The sequence below is a fragment of the Pangasianodon hypophthalmus genome, chromosome 7, assembly GCF_027358585.1.
Source record: "Pangasianodon hypophthalmus isolate fPanHyp1 chromosome 7, fPanHyp1.pri, whole genome shotgun sequence".
Taxonomy (NCBI): domain Eukaryota; kingdom Metazoa; phylum Chordata; class Actinopteri; order Siluriformes; family Pangasiidae; genus Pangasianodon; species Pangasianodon hypophthalmus.
Window position 1 is genome coordinate 9,298,164 of NC_069716.1, and position 12,164 is coordinate 9,310,327.

Here is a 12,164-nt window from a genome sequence, read left to right on the forward strand (position 1 = left end):
GTGAGTTGGAGTTCACTGAATAATTCAAGAGATCAGAATGTGATAATTAATGAGGGAAGAACCTCGCTGACCTTGTGATGGTGAGGAGACGTGTGAGGGTATCATATTTGTGATTTGACTAAACCGTGCGTTTGAAGTGCATTAAAACTCAGTGCAAGTATTTGGATTGTGGAATCGTTTCTAGTCCACAGCATGATCTGCTTTCTCTCTTTGAGTCACTTTTTATTCCGATACTGAAAGTAGCCATACAGTCTTGTATCCTTTTCTGTCTCTTTGTTTCCCCTTTCGAAAATTGGCTTTACTTTTATTTCTCTTCAGTGCTTTTGCACATTAGTTGTTAACATGTACCTGTAATCTGTCATATGAAGTAGACTATGTAAGGATCCCAAAGTGTTAGATTCGTCTTATATACACTCCTGGGCAAAAAAAAAAAAAAAAAAAGGGCCAAACCCAAATGGCCAAATATTAAACTTTTAATGCTCTTAACAACAAATCAGTGCTCAGGAAATTAGCAAGTATCAAACAAATAGATAAAGTAACTTAGTATGTGAGAGCTTTTCCCTTTGATTTTTTTTAAATGTTTAAGCCTTGTGGGTAAACCTGTGGACAGCTTTTTACAGAAGGAAGACTCAATGTTGTTCCATTCAATGTTGATGGCTTCAGACAGTTGATGTGAATTGAAAAATGTTTCCCGGTTAGTTTGTGTTTAATGTGAGAGCAAATATCCTCTCTAGAGTTCAAATCTGGACTCTGACCAGGCCAAAACATGAGCCTAATGGACTTGTTCTCAAGATCACTTTTAGGTGGTCTTTGCATTGTCTTGTCTGTTCATTCCTCTTTAGAAAACAACTTTTCAGTTATGGGAAGCAAGTCTTTCTGCAATATTTTCTTGTATTCCACAGCATTAATTGACTTTTCACAGTGAAGCAGCTCACCAGTACCAGCAGCTGAAAAAGCTCCCCACTCCCTGATAGCTCTTCCTCCATCGTTTAACTGTGATAGAGATGCATTCACTATTGTATTTCCCATGACATGTTCGAAGACACTTCTCTGGAGCGTCACAATGCAACTCAAATCATGATTCATCACTCCAGACAACTCTGCTGAACCACTCTCAATCAAACTTTCCATATTCTGCCAAAAACTTCATTCTGTCTTTGATGTTTTTCTGAGACAGCTATGGCTTTTTAACACATCTAGACACACAACCTGCATTAGATAACCATTAGACAGCCATTCTGGGCTTGGCCCTTTTTTTTCCCAGTAGTGTATACCACAGCAATTTGCCCACAATTACAATTTCTAATTTACTACTCAGTGGGACATTGTACTTTTTATCCACTTATAGTTACGTATAATGTTATGTAACAAGTTCTTGTATCACTTACATTATAGCAGCTAGTCTTTCCTTCACATCTCTATAGCATCTCTCTTTTCTCTCTTGCAGTCAATAAGATGAAAATGCAGCTTGTCATGAAGACTCTCCTGTGGTGGAAAACTTACTGTTACAAAGCACTAACAGTGGAGACTCCTTCAATAAAGATTAAATAAACAGCTCCTTACCGAAAGCTTTGCAATATATACAATTATACATTTTTCTTTGTTCAGTAACAACACGTTTTTTTGTTGTTGTTGCTGTTGTTTATTAGTCTTAGATCATGTGGAGTGTCTGCCATGAGAAATGCCTATGAATTAGCTGTTACTATAGAAACAACTTCATTGATTTAATGATTTGCATTACAGCCAGCTCTAGTGCCTGAGCTGCTATTATAGAAAATTAATCAACACCTTCTTACGAATCAGATTCAAAAATTCAGTAGCACTGTGGAATAAAATCTCTAATAATCATGACATTCGGTGTTACAGCTTATGCTTGTACTTCTCCATCCTTATTCTCTATCATAAGCAGGATTTAGAAAGATTCACTGTGGAGAACATCCGTACTGCTATTATCTCCCTGTCCTGCTACTTGAGAAAGCTCTCATCACTCTCATCATAGCTTGATGAGCTGAGGATAAGAGTTTGTGTTGCATCAATCATTAGAGATGAAGGTTTATAATCCTTTGCAAACACAAAAGGAATTGAAAGAGTGTCCAGTATGATCATAAACTGTGTCTGAAATGAAAAGATGGTTTATAGATCCTGCAGAGAGTGTACATAATCGTCACAGAAGCAATCAAGTGGCAGACAGGCGCTCTTTTGGAAAAGCGCCACTCCTGTGCAATCAGCACACTTCAAAGAGACGAGGGCCTGGCTGAATTACAATGAGCTCCATCGTACAAAAGGACTGTCGTCCCTTTGGCATGGCACACTTAGAAACCTTTTGCTCATCGACTGATGTGCTTAGCAGTGCTCATGAGGAGATGAAGTAAAAGAGAAAACTGGATTTGGCCTCATTCTGACATTGCAGTTTTATACAAGATGGACTGAGATGTGATTGGGGGATTGAGAGAGGTGTGTGATATCTGAAGTGCAGTATGGTAATGCCTCTCCTCTCTACCTACCCACTCTAGTCTACACCATTCTCTGTCTTCTTCCATCCTGGTTTGATTTACAGATTGTTCTGGTTATTACTGACAGATCTCTGCAAGAAATGCAACATGCTCGACATCAACTTGACAGAGAAAACACTTGCAGTGAGATCAATTCTACGACGTACGGATTACTCAAAGAATATTTCTGGGATATTTGAAGTTTTGATATTACTGTTTCATTTCTGATCAGCAAGACTTTGACAGATCACAAGGACAGGTGAGTAACTAAAACAGTCACCAAGTCTGTGCTTGAATTTAGTGTAATTCTATTTATTACACAATAACGTATAGACCAGTGCTTCTCAAAGGGGGGTTACTGAGGTCCTATAGTTATGAACCTGTATTTGACTGGTGAATTTGAATATGGCTTTAATCCAAACTCAAAAACCATGTAGCTTATAAAGAATGTCAGTTTGGACTTAATATGTTCTGCTGGTGGAAAGTTCAGGAATAAAAATCTCTATGGCTGCAGTAAATAGCCAAAGTTTTATTTTACATGTTTAAATGAGGAGTCTAAAATTGGAAGTTACATTATGTTCATAGCAAACTGTGCTGAGGGGGTATGTGGAATTTATTTTGCAGTTAAACGGGTCCCTGTCTGCAAAAATGTAGAGAATCTCGGATATTGACAATAGTCCCTGCATGTGTTAATTGATGAATATGGAACCCAAAGATCTAAGGCAGTATTTACTCCTAAATGCACCATTATTCACTGGTACAATGCATATTGATGCTCTGTATTGCATTATTACAATAAAAGATATGGTAATAATGACATTCTGATCAGAATCAGAATGGCTTTACTGGCCAGCTACAGTACTCTTGTACCTAGGTGTGCCATGGATTTGGATCCACATTATTAAAATAATTTCCAAAGAGGAAATATCTTATAATAACAACTAGAGCATTTGTTCTTACACTGTTTTGGAGCAATCAGTACCTAAAACACTCAATGATACGAGATGGGCCTGTAAATAAGCTATTGAATCAGGATAAAACAAAAACATGCAGGGTTGGGAACCACTAGTGAAGTGAATTGGTGCAATGTACCGTTGTATAAACGTTTATATACAATATAATATTTGTGTGGTGGCCAAGGAAAACCCTTCAGATGGTGAAATTCTGACATTTTTGTACTATATAGAGTTCACAAGTAAAGTTTAAACATTTAAAGTCTGGTTGCATCCATAAGCAAAAAGGGAGAAACCTGTGTTTAAAGATTTCTTTCCAACAGCTGCGCAGGAGCATCACGGACATTCTGACAGCCAGTATCTGATTAATGACTGAACTGATTAGGCTTATTCCATTTTGTTACAGAATGTAGCTTTCCAACAACTTGATCAAAGCGTGAGGAAATCACACTTAGCTAGCAAGAATTTAAATATCTTTAGGCAGACTGACTGTTTTTACCACCGTGCCTGTAAAACCACCTCCTCACCCAACTTGATATTTGCAGAAAGCTAGCCTAGGAAAAGTTAAAAGTAAATAAATACATTGTTTGGTGAAATCTGTTTATGGTTTTTTAAAGACATTGTGTCAGTGTATGTTATTGGCAAGAAAACCAAATTTTGGCCAAAACTAGATTATTCAGCCACAGTGATATCCAGTGGGTTTTCTGAATTTGTGTGTGCTTTCCCAGAGTGCCTCATATAAGAGAAGCACCACAAAGCAATATGTGTTCTACACTCCCAAAATCCACAGAGAATAGTAGTATTTAAGATTCCATGAGACCTACAAATGCAAACAGACAAGCAAGCTGTAGGGAAGCAAACAGTCATGGAAACAAGATATAAGGAACAGAAAATAACAGGAGTGACAAATCTGGCAAAAATGACAGTAACATCCAAAGGTGGGAATATGAGAAGCTGGGGAAATAAAGTTAAAAATGTAAAACCTTCCATTTACATTTTGGGAGAAAAATTATATATTTCACGCATCTGACCTTTATTCAAGCTACACTGGCTGCCTACTGAATTCCTTCTCATGATGGAAGATGTTTGCCCCTAAACTCTGGCATAAGGATCCATTGGAGTTTCTTGTAGACTTATAGTCAAATCATTGATCAAGTGATTTCATGGTTATTTCATTTCATAAACAAGGCCATAACCAGGATGAATGTTTAGCACAAATGTGTCACAGACAATGCCAAATGTGTAGTACATTAAATGTTGAGTACTAATCTTAGTTATGTTCTCCTTCCATTTTTCTATAAATGGAGGACGATTTCTGAATTATGTTACATGATACTATGCCATCAATAGTTAATGAACTTTGCGTTTTAAAAACTGGCCTGTTTTTCTGTATAGTAGGTTACTTTACTAACCAAAGATGTTACATGGGTGGTTAAAAAAAGACTTTCAAAACGATCAAGGTCCACACCTTGGTGTTACATTGAAGAAACTACATAAATAAGGAATATTATTTATACCTATACGCCCTTGCAACCCTAATGAATTCATTTAATGTTAAACTGTGTGGTTCTGTTACAGCATGACAGGCCAAGTGCTCGAGGAGAGTGCAGATTTGAAAGCCCACAGGCTCTCAGTGAAGACCTCAATGGAGGACGATTCAGAGAGAGCAGACAGCACACTGAGTCGGTGAGAATCAATCTGTTGCTCTAATCATTCCTAATCATTTGGAAATACGTCCAGGTGACTAGACTTGTGTTGCTCTCAAGGTTATACCACAAGTCTACTTGCCATGATTTGATTTCTACTAAACGTTATTGGTGTTATTTCACTGTCCACTGTTACACAGTGTATACTGACTACAGCTTGTGTGTGTTAAAGCGGCCATTCTATATGTGATGACACTTCATCGGAGTTACAACGGATGGCCACGCTGGAGCCATGTGGCCCAAACTCTCGAAACTCCTTCCGTGGAAGAGGAGCCCTGTCGAGGTGAGATCCCTGCTCAGTTAGCTTAATTTCAGTGTTGCCTTCAAGCAGGAGGTAAATCACTCTCAGAAACCTTATATTAGTATGTTTAATTCTAGAGTCTACCACTTTGGAGAAACAGCTGAAGACTGCTTCATTTGGTTAATTTATAGTGTTTGTGAAGCAATCTTGGTAATGCAAAAGACACGTGATAAACTGTTTATAGGTTGATCTATTGGCTTTAATATGAGCAATAAAAAATATACACAGGGCATTATGTTGAAGTGAAATGCCTATATACTATAGGTTGGTGAGTATGGTGGTGACACTCCGAGAATGGGCCCATAAGAGTCTTCAGGAAGAGGAAGAAAGGCCAGACTCTTTTCTGGAGCGTTTCCGGGGGCCTGAGCTTCGCATCACGCACAGCCGCATCAGCAGCAATCATCCTGATCCGCAAGACCCCAGCGTCAAAACCAAGTGAGAAACAAAGCTGGGCATCTCACAATTTCTCCATTTAAATTCAGGATTCAAGACTTTATTGTCATATGCACAGGGGACAGACAGTTGCACTGTACAAAAGTTCTTATTTAGCAGTTCCTACTGGTCAATGATAAAATAAAAAATACTGTACAGACAATATAAGCCATATAAACTATGAATATATACATATTATTATAAGTACATATACATATAATATATACATATAATATATAAGTACACCTTCACCAGCCACTTTAATAGGAACACCTGTACTCCTGTAGCCAATCATGTGCCAGCAGCGCAAATAAAATTATGCAGAGCTACAGTTAATGTTCACATTAAACATCAGAATGGAGAAAAATGTGATCTCGGTGACTTTGACCATACCAGACAAGCTAGTTTGAGTATTTCAGAAACTATCTAAATGTAACTGTAATGAGTAATGTAATGAGTGTAAATACTAGAAATGTTATAGCTCTCAAACGGAAATAGCAGCTTATATACTGCAAAAGACAAATGCAAAATTACGTGTGAGGTTGAGCTACTTTGTAATTTAACTGTCTAGTGCACAATTTTGAATGTCAGCCATTTTGTATTCCCTTGAGAGTACACTGTATTATTACCTATAGTGTAGGCCTGCAACTAATGATTATTTTGATAACCGATGAATCCGTTGTTTTGTTTTATTTATTTACTTATTAATTCAGTTTACATATATTTATTTCCAGTATTTTAGTCAACTAATACTACTAGAGAACTCTTAACTAGACTTAATTAAACAGGTCACTAACTACAAAACAATTTTAGTGAGATTTATCAAATAATCTGTCACAGCATGAGAATACCAAGTGCAAAAGATTGACCACTTTTTTTTTTTTTTTAAATCACCCAAACTAACTTAATGACACAGTATCCTGTACTTTTTTTTATTGGTCACACATTCTTTTGCAGCTTTATTTCATTAGGAGAGGGTCTAACCTGCATTTCAAGCCTGATTTGTTTAATTCTTACAAGTCAATTTCAATATACAGGGAAAGGTCATCGGTTGTCTCACTAAGTGAAATACACACATGCTGAATTAATTTTGCTTGCTGTGTTTGTGCAAGATAAATCATTTTTGGTGTGTGGAATCGACTCCAAACTTTTGGGTTGACTCTAGTTTTCAATGCCTAGAATCAGGGAGCTTCTGTGTGAACCTAAAGCATGATGGCAACTGGATTAAAATACAATATATATATGTGTGTGTGTGTGTGTTAAGAAAATTGAATGGTGGAGCTTTGATCAATGTTGTGACCTGACATAATGCGTCAAAATGTAGACCAACTAATCAATAGTGAAATTCACTGCCAACTATTTTATTATTACATGTGATTGACTTTGTCGATGCGCTTTTTGCAGCCCTACTACAGCGCACCACAAATCCAGTGTATACAACGATGAACACTACTTCTATTTATAACACATAGCACACACATAACGCATAGCAATTTCTTTCATCTCAGCATTCACTTGAGGACACTCGTATATAACTTCTAATAAAAATATTGTTTACCATCAAATTGCCTTTAGAGGCATGAATGATAAAATTAAATTTCAGAATTCTCTCCAGAATCCTGGACAGCTACTCTATTACACACAATGGAAAAATAATGAGTAAAAGAAAATGTACATAATATTGTTAAAAGTAAATAATAGTGTTCGCTATTAAGCTTTATGCATCTGGCAGTATTGTATAGCTCCTAATCATACTCCTGTGAATACTTTACACATTTTAATGTTTCCTTGTGCTTATTAGCCAAAGTGCAAAAACATAAAGATAGTAAAAACATGAAACTGGCACAGCCTTGCTCTTTGTAAGTGACTACTGTATAGGACACATTTTTGGAAGGAAAAATCCTTCAGAGCTAGTGTTTCACAATGGGAAAACATTCAATGGCATTTTGGGAATTTGTCTACAGGAAGAAGCCAGACGTGTTTATTCTTGCACCAGCAGATGACATGTACTACCACTGGCTGTTTGTCATCGCCACAGCTGTACTCTACAACTGGTGCCTCCTGGTGGCAAGGTAAAGTGCACCATCCATATTCTTTTTTCTTACAAAAGCTGCATAAATGATATGGGTTTCATATCCAGACATGGGCTAGCGGATGGCACACAGTTCTAAAGCTTTCTAGACTGTTTTCAAGCAGCTGTTTCCTTCATGAAAAACAACTGGTTTAATAATTGCAAATCTAGTGAAGCCTAATTTAGGCTCTTATTTTAATGATGATTTATGTAAATAACTGCAATTGTGCTAAGTGCAAAGGGGCATTTCTCCGTAGGGGCTCACAATTTAGTCATTCATATTTTAAACACAGGGCCTGCTTTGATGAACTTCAAACCAACAGCTACATTCTGTGGCTGGTTTTGGATTACCTCTCTGATCTGGTCTACATACTGGACACCTGTGTGAGGCTGAGAACAGGTCAGAAGCTTTGGTCAGCAATCAAATGTCTGTTAATATTGCATTAGTATGAAATAAACCACAACAGGGTGTGCTGTTATGGGAAAATAATCAACAACGGGGAGGTGTGAGGCCATTAACACCCCAAAGATGATTATTTTCCAATAATGGCATGTCCTGAAGTGTTTTATTCCTCTTATACCACAGCAATTTGCCACTTTTTACAATTATTATTAAGTAAAGAAGAACACATCAAACAAATGCTTCAATCCTGAATATTTTAATTTGTCAGGAAACTTAAACAAACAGCCTTACCGTTGATCGTTAATGACGCTGGAAACTCCTTCCCAAAATGCTAAATAAACATCTCCTCAATGACAACGTCACCATATCAACAAACACACACACAGTGTTTAAATCAGTTTATGTGGAGCGTCTGCCATACAACTCCCCGTGTAAGTTGTTACTATAATAACGGTACTTAGAAACGAACGACTGCTTTAATGTGAACTACTGGAATTACTGTCCGAGCTGTAATAGAAAACGAATCAACACTTTCTGATCAATCGGAATCAAGCATTTGACATCACTGTGGTATAAGTTTAAACTTCAAGGAACAGCTTTACCTCTTTTACTTGCCTGAGATATTACTTTCGTTACCAACTGACACCCACTTACATGGATGACTGCCACACTGCAGGTTTCCTGGAGCAGGGTCTTCTAGTGAAGGACCTCAAAAAGTTAAGAGAAAGTTACATCAACACCCTCCAGTTTAAGCTAGACCTGTTGTCCATCCTGCCCACAGATCTGGCCTATATTGCCACTGGTATCCATGTGCCTGAGCTACGCTTCAATCGCCTGATGCGCTTTTCTCGCATGTTTGAGTTCTTTGACCGTACTGAGACTCGCACCAGTTACCCAAACATGTTTCGCATCGGCAACCTGGTGCTCTACATCTTGGTCATCATCCATTGGAACGCCTGCATCTACTTTGCCATCTCCAAGTCTCTTGGCTTCGGGTCAGACCAGTGGGTCTATCCCAACATCTCACATCCGGAGTTTGGCACCCTGACCAGAGGTTACATCTACTGCCTCTACTGGTCCACACTGACACTCACTACCATTGGGGAAATGCCTGCACCGGAACGTGATGAAGAATACGTCTTTGTGATTTTTGACTTCCTAGTAGGTGTCCTCATCTTTGCCACCATTGTAGGCAATGTAGGATCCATGATATCCAATATAAATGCCACACGTGCCGAGTTCCAAGCCCGCATAGACGCCATCAAGCACTATATGAAGTTCCGCAAGGTTAGCAAAGAGCTGGAGGCTCGGGTCATTAAATGGTTTGATTACCTTTGGACCAACAAGAAGACGATTGATGAGCAAGAAGTGCTCAAAAACCTTCCCAACAAACTGCGGGCTGAGATCGCAATCAATGTGCATCTGGAAACACTCAAGAAGGTGCGCATCTTTCAGGACTGTGAAGCAGGCCTGCTAGTGGAGCTTGTCCTAAAGTTGCGTCCTCAAGTCTTTAGCCCGGGTGACTACATTTGTCGTAAGGGCGACATTGGTAAAGAGATGTACATCATCAAGGAAGGACGGTTAGCAGTGGTAGCTGATGATGGGGTGACTCAGTATGCCCTCTTGACATCCGGCAGCTGCTTTGGGGAGATCAGCATTCTCAACATCAAGGGCAGCAAAATGGGGAACCGTCGCACAGCCAACATCCGCAGCATCGGCTACTCGGACCTCTTCTGTCTATCCAAGGACGACCTGATGGAAGCTGTGATGGAATACCCTGATGCCAAGAAGGTGTTGGAAGAGAGGGGCCGGGAGATCCTCCGGAAGGAGGGCCTGCTTGAGGAGCTGGGACATGGGGGGCTTACAAGTGAACAGATGGAGGAGAAAGTGGAGCAGCTTGAGGCCTCATTGGACACTCTGCAGACCCGCTTCGCCCGGCTGCTGGGGGAGTACACAGCCTCTCAGCAGAGGCTCAAACAGAGGCTCACTGCACTGGAGTGCAGGCTGCAGTGCTCAGGCAGTGGATATCTGTCCGATGGCAACGAGAGCACTACTGATGGCGACGGCACTCACAGTGAGGTGAACATTCAGCTGTGACCACAACTGTTTCTCAATGACTTCAATGGCACTCCCAAAAAAATGAAGCCATAGTGAAAACATAGAAAGATTGTATATATGTAAAAATGCTGGTATTTTAAATGTTAGTAATAGTAATCATTTTAGTCCAAATATTTTCCTGTTTTATATATATAGTATATATTACATGTTGTGGGCTAGAATTCTTCATCGATTTGTTTAAGCGGCAGTTTTTTAAATGTATACTTATTTACCTGTGAGCAATTCACCAGCTTTTGTAGGTTGCATAAACAACATAATACAAATGACAGATATGACTGTAGATTTCAATTCATTTTCAATTTCATTTTATATGAATCTTTATACAATTCTGTACGTATCATAGTTTTAATGTGTTATCATTTAAATGTACTTCTCTAGAGCATCAGTTACTCTTGAAAATGAGCTGTAAAATATATTCTTGAACATATTTCCTTGTATATTATTTACATTTTGCTGATGCTCTGAAAATTGTTTTGTATGTTTGCTCTATATGTATAAAATGATCCTTTGGAGCATTCTTTAGGCTGAGGTACTATTTGAGGTTATGCCTGGGATGTCTCTTAATATTTAATATTTATATTTTATACAACATGCTCTAGTTGTCAATTCTCAAGTCTCTGTCTAAAATGAGTGCTTTAAAGATGAAGTATAAAATATCGGCGGAAACATTTGTGCACATAACAACTACCTGACTAAGAACAGAACAATGTTAAAGTATGAACTTTTGATGTGTTGTATGAGAATGAGTTAGTTCTCTGACTCAGCTCTTCGAGGGGAGTTACTTTTGCCATGGAAAAATCAAAATGCTTCCCTGGAAACCATCCGTGCTGTTCATTAACGTGAATGGTGAGTGGGGTGTTTGACTCTCAGCTGTATAAATGTACTCAAGTTGATTAGGGGAGTGATAATCAGGATAAGTGGAAATGAATCTTCTTAATGAAGCACAGACAGCAGACACAGACTTTCCCTTTAAAAACAGAAAGGGCAAACTCCTCTGTCCTGAAGACTCTCCCATACCCGAAAACTTACTGATGTCACAAAGCACTGACACCTAAGATTCCTTCCATAAATGTTAAAATGTCTCCTTACAGAAAACTTCATCATATCAACAGCTGTCTGTTTTTCTTTGTAAAATAGTAATTAACTTTATTTTATGTAGCACCTTTAAAGAGGCTTCTCAAGGCGCTTTACATAAGAGTATATAGACAAAATAACAGTATATTATTATAATAATTATTATTATTATTATTATTATTAGCCATAGATTACGTAGCTCATCTGCCATACAAGTTCCTGTGAATGAAATATTACTACAGAAACCATAACACATTAGAACAAGCACAAGTCTTGTAGGGTAGTGGTGGCTCAATGGTTAAGTGTCTCGGTTACTGATCAGAAGGGCAAAGGTTCAAGCCCCAACACTGCCACGCTACCACCGTTGGGCCCTTGAACAAGGCCCTTAACCCTGTCTTCTCTAGGAAAGGCTGTATCATGGCTAACCCTTCTGCTCTGACCCCAGCTCCCACAAAAACCAGTTCACTGTGCTATGATGTATGTGTGACCAATAAAGACGACTTCTTCAGACAGAACTCTTGCCAGAGCTGCTGTTAGAGAAAATCAACACATTCTGACCAATCAGAACAGAGTATTCAAACGCGCTATACTATTGATAAAATGAATCTAGTGTA

General features: G+C 38.6%; 1 protein-coding gene across 1 annotated transcript; it reads left to right on the forward strand.

Moving 5' to 3' along the window:
* Nucleotides 1-76: 76 nt before the first annotated feature.
* On the forward strand, nt 77-11,437 carry cnga2a (cyclic nucleotide gated channel subunit alpha 2a). The gene is made up of 7 exons (XM_026940654.3): nt 77-2,751; nt 5,024-5,131; nt 5,324-5,434; nt 5,717-5,887; nt 7,849-7,956; nt 8,249-8,355; nt 9,035-11,437. The coding sequence occupies exons 2-7, from the start codon at nt 5,025-5,027 to the stop codon at nt 10,453-10,455; spliced, it is 2,025 nt and encodes a 674-aa protein (XP_026796455.1). The 5' UTR covers nt 77-2,751; nt 5,024; the 3' UTR covers nt 10,456-11,437.
* Nucleotides 11,438-12,164: the final 727 nt, after the last annotated feature.